The sequence below is a fragment of the Sinohyriopsis cumingii genome, chromosome 8 (genome assembly GCF_028554795.1).
Source record: "Sinohyriopsis cumingii isolate HCF-2022 chromosome 8, ASM2855479v2, whole genome shotgun sequence".
NCBI lineage: Eukaryota > Metazoa > Mollusca > Bivalvia > Unionida > Unionidae > Sinohyriopsis > Sinohyriopsis cumingii.
Window position 1 is genome coordinate 114,973,810 of NC_142968.1, and position 18,600 is coordinate 114,992,409.

The following is an 18,600-nucleotide window of genomic DNA, read 5'->3' on the forward strand; positions in this document are numbered from 1 at the left end:
ATCGTCCGAGTTTTGATAAATACATAATATAGTCTAGATAAGGTTTACTATACTCACCTTTGTTATCACTAGTAACGTATAACAATCACTTACGAAGTGTGCGCCTTGGTAATGTCTATCAATCACTGACACGGTGTATGCACTATATTCGAGTCACAAAATCTGCATTTGCAAAAGGTTGCATTTCTGTCTTTGTCTAAGGGACCGAGTATATTTGGGGAGCAGAGAGAGGTATTAGCTCGAAAATAACTTCAAAAGAAATACTCTTGCTCTTATTTTTAAAAGAAAAATAAACTATGTTTATTTATATTATCAGTTCAAAACATATATGAGATAAATAACATACACAATCTAATTAGAAAGACGTACAACTAAAATTTACATGGTCGGTCCCTCAGATTCACTTTGAATATCCGGTCTAATTTCATTTTTTCAAGGCCTTTGTGCTAGCGCAGTGTCAAAACGTATTGGAATATACTTGCTGTTTATTGCTGAATCCACCAATCCACGAATCTCCCCAAACCCCTGCAAGAGGACTTATTATTTGTATTGTTTTATTTTTGCTTTTGAGGAAACAAGACAAACGTGGCAAGGTGAGTCAAGCGAGATAATCTAGGACAAACTGCGGACTAAGTTTTGGTCTTGCATTATTCATACAGCATTTAAGTGATGAAAATTATGCAGTCTCTAGGTTTAGTGGAGGATCTAGAACTCAATATAATGGATTCAAAACCGTTTTGCAACGACTGTCATCATCTGTAATAGATAAAAGACGGGTTGCCTGCCCTGTCAGACAAATAATTACTTGGAATGTACATGACTTAATACGTTGATAAATGTTAACTCAAAGTAAAAAGCTCAAAAAAGATATTGAACAGATTTATTGTGATCGTTTGGGAAAGATTCGGGTATGTTCACTGTGAATGGGTCTGTAAGAAAATAATTTTAAGTTGTCTCCTTGTGTGCATGGATACACATATGCTCACACGTATGTATACATGTATGTGAAATAGAAGAGCGAACTTATCTCAAAAGGTTATAAGCTGTCTGCCTGCCAGTCTATCCCACGTGTACACATGCATTCCTAGGCTGGAAGTGTCTCGTCGTGCACATATGTTAAAGAGAAACAAGTTATATGGGATTTGTATTCCAAGAACAGGAAATAGGCATGTGTAAATATGAAGTTTTGTTATTTTTTAATGGCACAGTTAGCGTATTGGCTATAACATGCGGAGGAAGTGGAAGATAAGTACCTTTTTCAAGACACACTGGGTCCCACATCCAACCAGTTCAGCCCCCATGGCTCTTGAAGATGGAAAACAAAAGAACAACTTTGGGTACCATGAGAAAGTGTCTTTTTGCTTTTCTTTGTCTGTGCATCGAGTCTTTCCTAGTTTTATGTATCTTATTTAGAATCAAAATCATGCCCATCTATCAATAATAATAATAATAATAATTGGAGAACTAAATCATTAGTACAAATGTAGAAAACAGTTATAATTTACTGACATCTATATTATAACATAAGAAACATACAGTATGTCATTACATTGTGCTTATCTTATATGTGAAGACTTGATACCAATCAGTGTATTAAGAAATATAAACAATCTGTATTATAAAAATAATTCAGTAACAGTGGCGTGACGATTGATGAGAATAATCGACGATTGGTGGGAAAAGTTAAAGGACCAAGCGTGTGATTACGATGTTCCATATTTGAATATAAACGATCGTAACTTTTCTTTTTAACTCATCGAAGTTTAAGGTTGAAATCTTACAGAAAAGACTTGTGAATGTCAGCTTCCAGAGAGTACCAACATGACAAACGACAAATGTGCAGGCCATTCGACTTTACGGGATACAAATGAGTAAACCATTTAGAAGTATGCAGAAATTATATTACCATTAAAAATACAGAAAATATATCCAACCGATAAGTATCGACTATAGATCAGTTATGACGAGCCAGTTATTAATCTTTCAACTGAAACATATTTCCAACACTAGTACTAGTATAACACTGGTAAGGGACCATCCATGTAGTACGTGTGCAAAAATATGTAATAGCTTGATCCCTTTCCCCCTCCCTGTACACATGCGTACTTTGTTTACCCCCACCCCCACCTGCGTACGTACGCTTGACGCACCCCACTCCCCAATTCTATCGAACGGCCTATATTTAATCCACACAGAAACGATCAAGGATTAATAATATTAACGTGTTTAATAAAACAGATGGTCCATCAACGTTGAATGTCTGGCTGAATCAAAGAAATAAGCTGCATAACTTTAAAAAGTTTATCTAGTGTCCGCTAAAATTCAAACGCCGACTGAACTCAGTTGAACAGGTTACGTATTAGACAAATTATTATCGAGGCCCCCCCCCCGTTTCCTATGCGTACGTACATTATCAGTATAGCCCCCCCCCCCCCCCCGCAAGCATATGCATTTGGGTTAACCACCCTCCCCCTCCATGCGTACTTACTAAATGGATGGCCCCTAATGCAATTAACCAAGTAGCAAGTGCAGTGACGACCTTACCGCATTATCGAAACTAATGGCACTAATATTGATTGTTTTCATGCTTGAAGATTAACATAGTAATTTGGAATCTGTTTGAAAAGAGAGGATAGTACATATCCTCTCGTGACACTGCTGATCAATCTTAGATGACACAATTTAGGTTTATCAATTTATATTAACGAAATCTCTCTTACTTTTTCTACTCTTATTCAAATCTCTCTTACTTTTTCTACTATTCAGATATCTCTTACAATTTTTGCACTTATTCAAAATAATAAAGGCTTAATACACCATCAAGTCTTCATTTTTATGCGCAACTCATTTATCTCTAATCGCTAAAACTTAGTGCAGAAATCCTAAATTTAACACGTGACACGTTTACTGTGATAGTGTCATGAAAAAGCCACAGGTTTAAGAGAGGTGAGTCCAACATCTTCAACATCTTGGGCGACATGGACTAAAAATGTAAAGCTCATGGGTCATACATTATAAAAATCATAGTAATTTTACTATAATTATAGAACTGGCTTCTTGTATGAGTGTAAGCCACATTGACCCGCCAGCCACATTTGGGCAGCATGCCTCTAGTTGGACCATTGTGGTTGAAAATAATGCGGCACGTCGTTGAGTTCTAAGAGTCGAGGGTCAATGGCTAGTTTACATGTGTGGAATTTCCTCTTTTCCCAGAATTGTTTGTCGTTAGAATTTGCGCATGGATTGAAAACGAAACAGGAAATGTATTTAGGGATATGCAGGTAACCACTTCAAAGGTCACGGTCCCAGTTACAAATATCGAACAAAATCACACACACACACACACACACAGATAGATAGATAGAGGCATCCATATTTGTCTTTCTTTCTTTTTGACTTTCCATGTGTACCACTTGCCAAACAAGAGGTCGCAAATTCAAAACTTGTGGCGGCATTCTTTTTGTTTTTAAACATTTAGGTCAAAACTTTCAATATCCATTTTTAAATAAATTTTTTTACTAAAAGAAACGTTTAAAAAAATTAAGTTGAAACTTTCTTTTAACACTTTGTACTAGGAGGGGGGTGGGATTATTTGTCTTTTTGTGTCCCTGCTACCAAACAAGAGGTCGCGTTCGAAATTCGGCGGCATCGATTTTTTTAAAAACGGTTTTGCATTTTTGTGTTCGAACAGTTTTACAAACTCACTCATCCTGATCATTTTTATTTTTTTAATACTTTTTTATTCCTGTCCTAGAACAATTAACCTAGTGTAAATAATAATATTAGCAAAATTATGTTGTATTATATGATTAAGTCAAACCAACTACAAACATAATTAATACATGTACACTAAATTTGAGAATGTATGACACGTGTTCTCGTAATGTGATATGATCGACGATAGTTATCTGAATTTTTTTCCAGCTAATTCATTGTTGTCATGTTATTGAAATAACATATTTTTGAATCATTTTCCTGCATAATGTGTACTTAAACCTTAACTTTAAGACTATCTTCGAAATTAAATTCTGTTTCGTTTTCGTAACTGTCACAAACCATACGTATCGATGGTAGCAATAAGTAGAGTAGAACTAAATTAATAGTTTAAAAGAACACTATTTTAAGATATATAATAACTATTCAACAGCTTTTTACAGCAATAACTCTAATAGAGGGCTGTGTTTCTTCACGACTTTTCAACGACATTTCTTGATTCTGTCATTTTCTACTTCCATCCAAAAGTTCACTCAGACTTTTACATCCTCTTTGTACATCCATATATAAGGCCATTATTTATCCCAAACGCCTATATCCTCTGTGTACTTCCATACAGAAAGCAATTATATTACATCAGACATCTACATTTAATGTGTACACTCATTCATAAAGGCCATTCTGTTACCTCAGATGCCTACATCATCTGTGTACACCCATTCATAAGGCGATTATATTACCTCAAACGCCTACATCATCCGTGTACACCCATTCATAAGGCGATTATATTACCTCAAATGTCTACATCATCTGTGTACACCCATTCATAAGGCGATTATATTACCTCAAATGCCTACATCATCTGTGTACACCCATTCATAAGGTGATTATATTACCTCAAATGCCTAAATTTGCTGTGTACACTTACATAAGGACATTATATACCTTAAACGCCTACATCCTCTGTTTACATATATTTGTAAAGCCATTATATTACCTCAAATTCCTACATCCTCTGTGTATGTACATTCATGGGGCAATTATATTACCTCAAACGCGTACATCATCTGTACATGCATTCACAAAGCCATGATATACCTCAAACGCCTTCACTCTCCGTATACATCCATACACAGGCGATCATATATCTCAACGTACTATGAGGTTGGGGCTGTGTAACGCTATGTACAGTCCAGTTATTCATTCACATAAGGGCAAGCGATATCACTCGTTCCTCCCTTGTTATCTTTTCCTTTTTCTCTTTTCTTTTAGAGTGTGGGGGTAACTAGAGAAAATATAAAATGTTGAATATTTTAAACGAGCCAGCAGAGATTATTTAATCCTGATATAATTAACTGAATGCAACGCACACTAATTTCATAGAAAAGCTCACACAACAATTTAAATGTTTATTATATTTGGTGACGTATTCATTTATACATTGTGTCAATATTGGATCTCTGCCTTTTTGAAAATATATAAATAAACAAATTAAACTTCTCAGTCAGCAATAACAGGACAGCACAGTCATATATATAAATGAGAAAGAGATAATTCTTTTAAAACTTATATTGCTGATATAAACAATTTTTGTTGTTTGAAAGCTCAGCCTTGTATAAATATTGTTCATATTGTGACAACTATGCACAAAGATTGTGGATAGTATTACCAGATAGTAACTGCTTTCATGCGCGACACGTGCGTATTTACCGAGTAATATTTTTGGCATGGTTTCATGACTATTTCACTCGAATAATTTACGGATATAATAACAATTTCAACGTACAATGTATTTACCTTTAGTGTTTTATCATGTAGTACATGTTTACGTGTATTTGAAAGATATATTTTTCAAAAATTGTTTTCGTTCTTTTTGAGCATTACATTTTTAAAACTAGACTTTTAATACACATAGTTATTCCTGAATAAAAACCAATGTGGTCATCGTCAGACCAGTTCATACGAGCTTGATTAAGAATAATTACATACTACTTCAACAGAGCCATAGTTATCGTCACACCTTGAATTCAACAAGCACATCTTTTAATTGGTATCTTGGATTTGAAGACCGCGCTCTGTCCATTAATTATCTAGATATTCTGATGGAAGTAAAGAAGTAAAAGATTTCTCCTTGAAACAAAGATCAAGGCTATGGACAGAAGATTGATAAGTTCCATGCAAAAATTTCAGTATTATGCGACAAGGGAGATATGAAAGTTTGTCTTGCATATGTTATGTAGCACTTGGCATATTTATGTGACCGATGGCTTCCTGACAGACTACTTGACCGATCCCACATGAGGAGAAAAAATGCCGTCAGAAGCCATATGTGATCTCTCGAGGAGTATGTATATCTAGAAAGATTGTATATGCCACACTCTCTCAAACTATACAAAATTTAAACATGCAATACTTCAATATCTTATACGTCCTTCTTCGAATTGATCAATGGATTTCACGATGTTTTGACTAATGTCAATCGGTAATCATTTTCAACTGATTGTCATGCTCTGAAAGGTTTCAGATGTGTTTTGTTTGTTTTTTAAGGTCAAACTTATAAAGACAACAGTTGTAATTTTCGACGATGTTGCATTAGTTTTACTCACAATTTGACCATTATAGGGTCTTCGGCACTGAACTGCGTGTCGTCTGAGATACCTGGACACAGTCCGTGCATGTGTATGCCTACCATCTTCACCAACATGGGCGATCTCAGTGGATGGCCTTCAAGACGCTGTTATTTAGCGGTTATGTAAATAACATTGCCTTTTTAAATGTTCCAAATTTGGCATCGTCGCTTTCTGTTAAATGAGTCGGATATATGCCATTGAGGCTTCCAGTTGATCGAAACTGTTATGAAATTGAGATGTTGACTAAATATTGCTGTTTAAGCGTATCGCATCTTGCCATTAACTGTAAGCTGCTTGCAGTATGTCTGATGTTTGATGTTTTGAAAGGATTTAAGCCTGCATATGCCCTTAAAACTTCAGCTTTTCTCCAGTTTTGAAAACCCGGTAACAACAATATTGTATATTAAGATCGCGTCCAATAATATGCAGCGACCTGAGCAAAACACAAGGAAGAACACGGTACTATTTATTGCTTGAATGATCACGTGTAGAAAATGTGTCACAGGCTGCAAAGCATGAAGTTATGTACACCTGAAACACAGTTGATATTATAGCCAGTAGTCATTAATTAGTCATTAATTATGTTCAGATTTTCACAGCTTAACACGTGTTTCTTGTTTAAAGTGCGTCTATATATATGTGTGTGTATATATATATATATATATATATATATATATATATATATATATATATATATATATATATATATATAAAGAAAAACAGAAAGAAAATACAGATACATGTATTAGCTGATGCAGACGCAGTGTATACAATATTGCTATTTATCTGTTTCTGTTTCAGAATGGATACTCAGCTTTTGTGGCCGAATATTGTCACATCGTTTGTATCCTGTTTTGCTGTTGCAATAGCCATTTGTAGTTGGTACTCAGTGCCCAAACTTAAGTCAACAGAAAATGTGAAAAGTGATAAGGAAAACTTATTTCCTTATGAATTACAGGAACGTACACAAATGCTTACTCAAAATTTATCCCGTGTTGAGTCTGAAACGCACATTTCCATTTCGAAGCTTCAAACAGACCTCAGAGGAGTTAAAGAAAATATGCAGAAGTTAGGAATCACAGTTTCTGAACATTACATGGAAAAAATGAAGGAAAAGGAGAATTTAAAGGACACAATAGAAGTAATAAAGAGGAAGTGTTTGGGAAAAATTGACGAAAAGACGCAAGTATTGCACAGAAAAGTTCAAGAGGAGTTTCACTGTTTGAAAGACAAAGTTATTAATAAACTTAATAGCATTGCTGAATTTCAGGAGGAGCAAAGACAGCTTCGCAAATGCGAACTTAGTTTCAAAGAAGAATCGACAAAAGATGAGCACGATGCTAAGGTGAGATCGCATATATCCCAAGTGAACACTGATGTTTGTAGTGTTGATATGCCTTTTCAAATGATGGACGACAGAAAGGATTCTCTAGATAAGTGTGAGAACCCTATATTAAACCAAACAAAGCAAGAGAGAAAGGGAAGCATAAATATTAATGGTCAGTATAGTTCTTTCTGACAATGATCATGAGATACTTAAGTTGTTGAAAATTCTCATGAAATCAACCTGAGAATATAATATATTGTAGTGTATTTAAGTGTAGTCTAGTGATATCAAGTTGGAAATTAAACTTTCCGATTGACCTTGGTGAAGGTCAATGGTCAGTTGTCTTGGCCAAAGTCTGGCTGTACTTATTAGAGACAAAGCCAGGACCCTATGCACTCAGGTACCCTTAGTGGACATTGTGCAAACATAAGCCAATGTGTATCAATGGTGTAGCCGGGTGAGCTTTACACCTGATGATTTTTCAGCCTGCTGTAAAAGATTTGATAACGTCCCTTACATATACTGAAAGAAATTAATTATACTTCTTATTTAAAACTATAATTGCTACCTATCATTGTACAAATATGTGTAAAATATTGTTTACATTCTTTATCCAATATTTTCATTTGGAATATCTGCCATATCATTTCAACCGATAACAACTAACGTTTTCAGCCTATTTTATTTGGTGCCATTTAAGGATATTTCTGCCTACTTTGAAGACGTAAGAAGATCGTAGTAAATATGATATGCATTAAATAATGTACCATAAAATATCCAAATATTGCACAGAAAGCCTTATTTGGAAAACGAATTACCCGAGGATCTCGTGCTATCTAAGTTATGGTTAGTGTAAATACACCAATATAATTTACCTGATATAAGCTTAATAACGTTATCGGGGCCCCGAGTGGCCGAGTGGTCTAAAGCGCTCTTCGTTACGGATCACTGCCATCTCACCTCTGTCTGCGGCGGTTCGAGTCTAAGATTCAGCCAATGTGGTTATGTGAGAAAGCTTGCCAGTAGCTTCTCGTGGGTCGGTGGTTCTTTCCGGGGTTTTCTCTGGTTCTTCCTCCACCATTAATACTGGCCGCCATGTATAGCCTATCATGTGCTGCAAAATGGCGTTAAACCCCACAACAACAACAACAACAACTTAATAACGTTATCATTAGTCAAACTTCCTGAAAAACATAAATTTAATTAGTAGATTGTAACTATAGTCACCTCTTTGTCTTTGACAATAGTTGTATTTGGTCCGTTGTAAAGTATAGATCATATTGTAGGCAGTAGTTGTATTTGGTCCATTGTAAAGTATAGATCATATTGTAGACAATAGTTGTATTTGGTCCATTGTAAATTATAGATCATATTGTAGACAATAGTTGTATTTGGTCCACTGTAAAGTATATGATCATATTGTAGCCTCAACCTTGACCAACAAGTAGATCTCCATTTTATTTCTTCCTGACATTACCGGTAGCTAACAGTAATGTCAGAAACAAAGTGAAGATCTGCTTGCTGGTCTAAGCCTCAGACATGTTGAGGCTATGACATCATAGCTAGGTACACCCCAGACGTGGTCAAAACCACTGATTGAAGAATTATAAAAAGAGGTTAATTGTATAATACCCACCTAGTTGAAATTTTCTTAATCATATCAGGATAATGTTACTGTAACAAGATCCTTGGTAAAGATAATTCCATAGTTTAAAGTAAAGTATGACTTGTGTACTACAATGATAACAGCTTAATCCATGTTATAACAAAGCAGGTTTGAATCAGGGCATCATGCAGGGTATTATACACGTGGCTCATCTATCTAATTCTTGTTTAAGATACCGTATTACTTGCTTTTTATGCAAACGGCTTAATGCGCCATCATATTTAGGTCTGCCTGTTAGAAGTTATCAGTAGAACAAACAAGATAGACTGTGATCCACATGAGCATTATGCTATGGCAGATCAGGATCTTTGTTGTTTGCAGTTTGACTCAACTTATAAGCAAGTATAAACGGTCTAGTCTTATGGACCTTATTAAGCCAGGTATAAAAGCGGCTGTGTTGTGGAATTTTAAGGGCTATTTTCACTGGATGATACTGAACTAGCACAATGTGATATACTTTTTGTACATCTCAGTTCATATAAATCTCATGTTTTCCTTTTTTATTTTCAAGGAAATAAGAAATATATGAAGAAATTCCGAAGTGGTCATGATCATATCGACACTGCAAAACTAACGTTGCAAGAGCATTTTGGGGACAGCATAGAGGCAGCAGAGAAGAAGCTAGTTGGTGAAATTGGTGAAAATAGGAAAATGATGCACAAAAGAATTAGTGAAGAGCTTAAGATCATGAAAGATGGAGTAATGACTACATTGGATAGCATAAAAGATTCGCTAAATAACGAAGGACGTACAGATGTAATTAATTGGAAAGAAGATCTGAAAAAACTGTCTGAAGACATGGCAAACCAGAATACAAAGATGACAGTGCAAATATTAGAGTTAAATACAAGTCTTAGAGTTCTAGATGAATCAATCGAAAGGCATGGCAAAATTGCCAAGAATCTTGCTGAGAATACAACAGTAGTTTCAGACAGCATCCAGGCATTGCACACAAGGATGGAATATGTAGAGGAGAACATATTTAATAAGAGTAAGTAAAGTACGCTTAGTGAAATGTTATGTCGGAAAACTAATCCTTCTTAAAATGTACGCTGATAGATAAATCCGTTACGTTATGTGATAGGATACAGCACATTGTTGAACATCATGGTAAATGCAATATGTGGCAGTTGTAAGCATATAATTTTAAAAGTTACAAACAAATTCAAACCATAAATAGAGCTGACCCAAAATAATCTTATTCAGAAAAGTAATCCCTTTTCTTGAAATGGTAAGTATATGTTAGTGTTCGGATAAAACTTTCAACCATTGGGTATTAAATTAATGTTTTTGTTTTCTTTACAGATACTCTGGTAGTTGTTATCATGTTGGATAACGCTATCCTGTTATTCTTAGTCATATCTTTTTGTGCGATTAGAGGAACAAACGGGAATGTGAAGAATATTGCTGAGATCAGACAAGAGCAGGATGTGGGCAAAGCAAGTTACAGTCCAGCATCATATTCTGTAAGGTTGAGTGCTTATTTTAAATTCTCTTTATTATTCTGTAATTATTTTCAGCACATCAACACAGCAATGACACAGTCACTTTTACTACAACAATAATAAAAAATAAAAATTATATACACCCCTAAAATGTTATTTTTATAAAAAAAATCTTTCATTAACCTCTCCATCAACTGTATCCCAACACACGAAAATGAAAAAGAAAACACCATAACTTCAAACAGACAAAAGCTGTTTTTTAAGCTGCAGTGCTTAAAACTGTCTACTGTAATATTATTTATGATATTTATTAGTAAGTCATTATAATTTCATGTATGAATTAAGAGCAGCACTGCCATAGTGACATTCACAACAGCATCCACCAACATTGCATCATCACCAGTCCCAAAAGGACACGTTTGGTCAAGTTCATTATCCAAATTAAAATCACAACCAAATCTACCATCATGACCATGACAAAAGCAACATAAGTAACATGACAATGGTTATTACAACTGACACAAAGAATCTGCAACTACTTTTTTTCTTTTCCCAGGTTTTATGTTTGCCTTTGCCTAATTAGCTATACTCGGACATTGGATGCTTTGGAACTGCTTTGAGTGCGTGAATTGCTGTGTACCAATGTTCACATTGTAAAAAACTGAAATATTAGGCGTAATCTTTCTTTAGCATCTCAGATGTTTGAACAGAGCTGAGTACATTGGCCACACTCAACATAGTCCTCATTAATACAGTGATACTCACAACATTTTTATTACAGTTACCACCAGTGTAAAACTGCAACTTAAATACAACTATCCTTATCACCTTGGGCATCATTTTTATACCTTTATCACCAATATCAAAACTTATAATACCAAGGTGGACTTTGAAAGACTGTCACTTTAGCTACAGTTACTGATAGTCCATTCAGTCCTCACTATCCTGGACATCTACAGTTGCTGATAGTCCATTCAGTCCTCACTATCCTGGTCATCTACAGTTGCTGATAGTCCATTCAGTCCTCACTATCCTAGACATCTACAGTTGCTGATAGTCCATTCAGTCCTCACTATCATAGACATCTACATTTGCTGATAGTCCATTCAGTCCCCACTATCCTAGACATCTACAGTTGCTGATAGTCCATTCAGTCCCTACTATCCTAGACATCTACAGATAATGATAGTCCATTCAGTCACCACTATCCTAGACATCTACATTTGCTGATAGTCCATTCAGTCACCACTATCCTAGACATCTACAGTTGCTGATAGTCCATTCAGTCCTCACTATCCTAGACATCTACAGTTGCTGATAGTCCATTCAGTCCCTACTATCCTAGACATCTACAGATAATGATAGTCCATTCAGTCCTCACCATCCTAGTCCTCTATAGTTGCTGATAGTCCATTCAGTCCCCACTATCCTAGTCATCTACAGTTGCTGATAGTCCATTCAGTCCTCACTATCCTTGACATCTATAGTTGCTGATAGTCCATTCAGTCCTCACCATCCTAGTTCACTATAGTTGCTGATAGTCCATTCAGTCCTCACTATCCTAGACATCAACAGTTGCTGATAGTCCATTCAGTCCTCACCATCCTAGTCCTCTATAGCTGCTGAAAGTCCATTCAGTCCCCACTATCCTAGTCATCACCTCATCACTATAGTGCAATAGCTTATGTAAGAAATGGAGATTCATTAGGTTTATTTTTTACTTTTATTGACAACAGTCAGATGTTAAATGGATATAACAAGCACTGATTGGCAGATTGTTCATGCAATACATATTCTTCAGAGTGCTGGTTGTGATGGCAGTTGTTTAGATATAAAAGTAACAACAACAACTAGAGTTACAAATACTCTGCTGCTGGTGGAGATGATGAAGATGACGAAGAAGAAGAAGAAGGCTCTTAGCATTTCGTTGATCATATGAGGAAGAGTGCTGATTCTGCTTTGATAATGCCAAGTAAAGAATGGTCATTATTTGTTATTAACCTTGATAAACATTTATTGCTTATACTGAAATTTAAAATATCTGCCGGCATAAAAAAATTTAATTATGCTCTTCTTGCAGCCGGCCATGCGAGTTCTTAGCCAAGTACATTCACATTCTCATTTAGAAAGGAAGCTCTGCATAATCAGTTTCTATGAGGAGACCCACCCACTACACATGCGCATGACTCAGTCAGTTACTTGTCAGTTAAATCTTGAGCCTGTGGAATTCATTGTACGGAAGCATGAGGCCATTTTGAAAATCCCACCGGTCTTTATTTACTTTCTATGTGTAGACTTCAATGAACGGTATGTTAATAAGAGCCTTGGATTTATTTGGTTTATTTTCTAATAATTTGTGAATTAGTAATGATGATAATAATGGTAGGGAGTAATGCATATTGAAGAATTGATATATATATGTAGTCTTTAACTTTTGCATCTATTTTTCTCTCTCTGCTAATACTTCATGTATTGTGTCTTTTTTCTCATACATTTTGTCCAGTTATTTTTCATTGGTTCAGTGCATTATTAATAGTTCATCTCTTAAATAATGCAAACTAGGACCTGTATAAAATGATACAGCATTTCCTAAGTGCAGTGTCATAGCATTCTTCACATTGATAATTCAGGATAGTTATTTATGATTCCAATGAAGGTTTGAATTATAACATAACCTGTTTTGAGAGATTCCTTATTGGAACCAAAATATGTTGTCTCTGAAGGCTGGTGGTGTTTTAATACAGAAGTTGCAAACTTCTTAAGTCAAAAGTGAGGGGTATGAAATGAAAATGCATAGTCTTTTGACACTAGTCTCTTAGCAGAGGTGATGTCTAGGAAAGATTTATTTGACTTTATTTAATATTTCTTTTTAGAAATGTGATTCTTGAGGATCCAAATGTAGGATTAGGTGACCTCAGGCTGACCACCGTTCAGGCCATACAGAAAATGGGAGGTAAAGGTTATTTCATTTGTTGCATTTGTACCTTTATACATAGCAGCTAGTTATAGGCACTATTGTATTAATAACAGAGATTTTTTGCAATGCATATTTTTACTGTGGAAACTGCAACAGTTTTAAATACAAGCAACAGAACTGTAAAATATTTGTTCTTGCTTTGAAATGTTCATGTGAAATATATCTAACAATTATTACTAGGAAACAAATTTAAAGATGTAAAATCAAAGATAGAGGAAAGTTATCTTTTCAGCCAAAAGCAACAATTTCTGTTTAGAGGTATTTATAACATTTAATCTATCTTATTCATGTATTCATAGAAATGTTCTTAGCTATTATGCATTTAAGTCTACAATTACAGAATAAAACACATTTACTAATTCTCATCAGATCAAGTCTTTACAAATGAATATTGCAGTATTAAAAAGTCCTTTTAATCTCGTGATAGAGCAGACATTCTGTACTGACATGCAACTTGATTTCAGTTTGGAGTTTACATCTAGACTCAGTCTTTCATCAACGGGAATCTGCTCAAAACATTCAGTTCCATATTTAAGGGTGCACCTGCACATTTAAGCTGAGCATATGCACTTTGATGCCCTCTGCTCATAACAGCCCTGTCGTGCATTTTTTCTCTCCAAATCATTCCTATATAATTTGTACACATTCAGTGCTCATTACCTCTACAATCTAATGTATCATATTCTACCCTCATTTTCCAGTTCTGTCTTACCTTAGTAAGAATAAGATATTTAAACTGTTTCAACATAACAGCTGTATTAATAGACAAAATGTTTAGTAGGACTTACAACTAATTGATTCCCTAATTGAGTTTATATCACTTATTGAATTTGTGCTATATTAGCATATCGTTTCATGTTTAATTTCAGGAAGACTGGTAATTTTCTATATGAGGGACCCAAAGTCCAAGAAATTGGATCCTGGTAAACTATACAACAATGATCTCCTCTCTGCTACAAGGCAGCGAGAGTTATCTTCCTTGACTCAAATGTCTCGTTTTGTCAGTGCATATGATTCTTTGTCAGAGTACCAGATAATGCATCTGAGAAAAATTGTTTCAGATGATCTTGATAGATACTGACTGCAATAACTGCATTTATCTTATTTTACATCTAATTCATGTTTTTGAGCATGGATCTTGACAAACGATTTCATGTGTACAATGTTCACAGCAAATCCTATATCAATCTATATAAATGCATACAATAAAATTGTTGATCATTATTTATTTCGCCATCATGTATTTGTTTAGATTTTTGTGGAACTTTAATGGATGGAATAAATGAATGATTATAATGAAAAGATTGAAATTAAAGCATAACAAATGAACATAAATAGATATTATATCTCTTAAATTAACAAGGATTGCTTTTACAAGCACAGGTTAATAATGAAATAAAATGGTTTTTTTCCTTATAATTGTTTGTGTATGTTTTATGTTTTACCCTTTATTAGTCTGTTATGCAACAAATCTACACTTAGAATTTTCTTTAAAATTCTAAGAGTCATATGAGCATTTTGTCAGTTTGGTAAAAAAAACACCAGTAAAGAGTTTATTTAGATGCTTAAATATGTATGGCCCTATGTATACCTTTGGGTACAGAAGCTAAGGAGTAATCAAATAGTCTACTAGATATATTACTCTATTCATATCATTGGCTACAGAAGCAAAGGAGTAATCAAATAGTCTACCAGATATATTACTCTATTCATACCATTGGCTACAGAAGCTAAGGAGTAATCAAACAGTCTACCAGATATATTACTCTATTCATACCATTGGCTACAGAAGCTAAGGAGTAATCAAATAGTCTACCAGATATATTACTCTATTCATACCATTGGCTACAGAAGCTAAGGAGTAATCAAATAGTCTACTAGATATATTACTCTATTCATATCATTGGCTACAGAAGCAAAGGAGTAATCAAATAGTGTACCAGATATATTACTCTATTCATACCATTGGCTACAGAAGCTAAGGAGTAATCAAACAGTCTACCAAATGTATTTTCCTATTCATACCATTGGCTACGGAAGCTAAGGAGTAATCAAATAGTCTACCAGATATATTACTCTATTCATACCATTGGCTACAGAAGCTAAGGAGTAATCAAACAGTCTACCAAATGTATTTTCCTATTCATACCATTGGCTACAGAAGCTAAGGAGTAATCAAATAGTCTACCAGATATATTACTCTATTCATACCATTGGCTACAGAAGCTAAGGAGTAATCAAACAGTCTACCAAATGTATTTTCCTATTCATACCATTGGCTACGGAAGCTAAGGAGTAATCAAATAGTCTACCAAATGTATTTTCCATTCATACCATTGGCTACAGAAGCTAAGGAGTAATCAAATAGTCTACCAAATGTATTACTCCATTCATACCTTTGGGTACAGAAGCTAAGGAGTAATCAAATAGCCTACCAAATGTATTACTCTGTTCATACCATTGGGTACAGAAGCTAAGGAGTAATCAAATAGTCTACCAAATGTATTACTCTATTCATACCTATGGCTACAGAAGCTAAGGTGTAATCAAATAGTCTACCAAATATGTATTACAACTTTCATTGCCTATATAAATTGAGGAGTAACCAACTATCCTACCAAATGGGTGAGCACATTCATACCATTGCCTGCAGAAGCTGATGAGTAAAACAAGACTGTTGGGACATCAGTACAATGCAGGCATTAGTACATTAGTATATTTGAGACTACCAGTCACTACAGGCACATCAACAGCTTCAGCATTGCAAATTTTTGGAATAACACTAAAGTGGATTCAGCATTTTATTCATTAGGACATGTATTAGTAATTCTAGGATTATTTGCGATTTAATTTGCAATACCATAAGGTCTTCTTTTTGTTACATTTTGACTTTTCCATTTGGGGAAAAAATTATTTTGCTGAATTTTACAAAGCTTGTTGCTTCTCACTCTTTTCTATTAAAGACCCTAGAATCATAATAGATTGGTTTCCAACTTAACCATATATCCGATGGTCATTTCATTTCAAACTATGATTGCAAGCAAAGGGTAGAAACTAAAGACTGAATTTGTTTATTTGTTTGCTTGAAAGAAGTCTATATTATATAAGCAATTTAATTAAAGGTTTTTGTCCAGATTTACACAAGTGTGGCCAACCCAGCTTAATCTGGGCAGGATTGGATCACACACCCTTCTGGTCACACGACTGACAAGCAGAGCACTGAGCCACTATGGTTTTTTGAATTGATTGAGATAACAACCACCACTCTCCACTGGTGTATAAAGTAGATATTAATTTAAATGTTCTGTCTAACATGTTTTACTGTAACTGTTTCAGTTCCAGACTTTGTACACACAGGACCTATCTTTCTCATCTCTGCGTAACTGAAAATACTTACTGTTAATAATTTGTTACATGGAGCCTATTTTGATTTAAATCCACATAGTGGCAAACCAATTACAAATTCTGTTATGTAAAGCTGATGCAGTCAGACTTAGATTCCAAGGTTTTAGTGAAGGAATAAAAAGTTCTGTAAAGTCATGTAGAGTAATGCAAAGATTAAGCAAGAATTTTAACACAAGCTTTACATGGAACTACTGATTAATATGACAGGAAGGCATCTCTATACTATATAAGTCTCCTGCATATTTGTTCCACTTTTCTATATTTTCTTAATAAAATCCAGTGTGTTAGTTATAAGTTCAACTGCTGCAGTACTATGAGCCATGCTTTAGTACCAACTTGGATAGCAGTAATATCAGGCTTGCATCATGTACCAACTTGGACAGCAGTACTAACAGACATGTTTTGAGTACCAACTTGGAAAGAAGTACTATCAGATATGTGTCAAGTACCAATTTCAAAAGTAGTACTATCAAACATGCTTAAGTATTAACTTGAACAACAGTAATATCAGACATGCATCAAGTACCAACTTGGGCAGTAGTACTATCAGACATACATCAAGTACCAGCTTGGGAAGGGGTACCGAGTGGCCGAGTGGTCTAAAGCGCTCTCCGTTACAGATCACTGCCATCTCACCTCTGTCTGCATGGGTTCAAGTCTCAGATTCAGCCAATGTGGGTATGTGAAAAAGCTTGCTAGTAGCTTCTCGTGGGTCGGTTCTATCAGACATGCATCAAGTACCATTGTGGACAGCAGTACAATCAGACATGCATCATGTACCAACTTGGACAGCAGTACTATCAGACATGCATCATGTACCAACTTGGACAGCAGTACTATCAGACGTGCATCATGTACCAACTTGGACAGCAGTACTATCAGACATGCATCAAGTACCAACTTGGAGAGCAATACTATCAGATATGCATCAAGTACCAACTTGGACAGCAGTACTATCAGACATGCATCAAGTACCAACTTGGACAGCAATACTATCAGACATGCATCATGTACCAACTTGGACAGCAGTACTATCAGACGTGCATCATGTACCAACTTGGACAGCAGTACTATCAGACTTGCATCAAGTACCAACTTGGAGAGCAATACTATCAGATATGCATCAAGTACCAACTTGGACAGCAGTACTATCAGACTTGTATCAAATACCAACTTGGACAGCAGTACTATCAGACATGCATCAAGTACCAACTTGGACAGCAGTACTATCAGACTTGCATCAAGTACCAACTTGGACACCAGTAATATCAGACATGCATCAAGTACCAACATGGACAGCAGTACAATCAGACATGCATCAGTTACCTACTTGGACAGCAGTACTATCAGACGTGCATCATGTACCAACTTGGACAGCAGTACTATCAGACGTGCATCATGTACCAACTTGGACAGCAGTACTATCAGACATGCAT

At 35.2% G+C, this 18,600-nt stretch overlaps 1 protein-coding gene across 4 annotated transcripts; it reads left to right on the forward strand.

The window, feature by feature from the left end:
* Positions 1 to 404: 404 nt before the first annotated feature.
* LOC149794430 (uncharacterized) lies at positions 405 to 15,178 on the forward strand. Of its 4 annotated transcripts, none has more exons than XM_089968672.1 (7): positions 405 to 593; positions 7,146 to 7,843; positions 9,849 to 10,328; positions 10,643 to 10,803; positions 12,863 to 13,089; positions 13,656 to 13,735; positions 14,629 to 15,178. In XM_089968672.1, the coding sequence occupies exons 2-7, from the start codon at positions 7,147 to 7,149 to the stop codon at positions 14,838 to 14,840; spliced, it is 1,857 nt and encodes a 618-aa protein (XP_089824798.1). In that variant the 5' UTR covers positions 405 to 593; position 7,146; the 3' UTR covers positions 14,841 to 15,178. The 4 variants fall into 4 exon arrangements, with proteins under 4 accessions (XP_089824798.1, XP_089824797.1, XP_089824796.1 ...); XM_089968671.1 differs by lacking the exon at positions 405 to 593 and adding an exon at positions 1,073 to 1,166; XM_089968670.1 differs by lacking the exon at positions 405 to 593 and adding an exon at positions 1,094 to 1,172.
* Positions 15,179 to 18,600: the final 3,422 nt, after the last annotated feature.

Coding starts and splice junctions, on each gene's coding strand:
- LOC149794430 (XM_089968669.1), top strand. CDS start 1,228: ATGCGGAGGAAGTGGAAGATAAGTACCTTTTTCAAGACACACTGGGTC. Junction 1,338..7,145: donor AAACAAAAGAACAACTTTGG/GTACCATGAGAA, acceptor TTTCTGTTTCAG/AATGGATACTCAGCTTTTGT. Junction 10,804..12,862: donor ACAGTCCAGCATCATATTCT/GTAAGGTTGAGT, acceptor CTCTTCTTGCAG/CCGGCCATGCGAGTTCTTAG.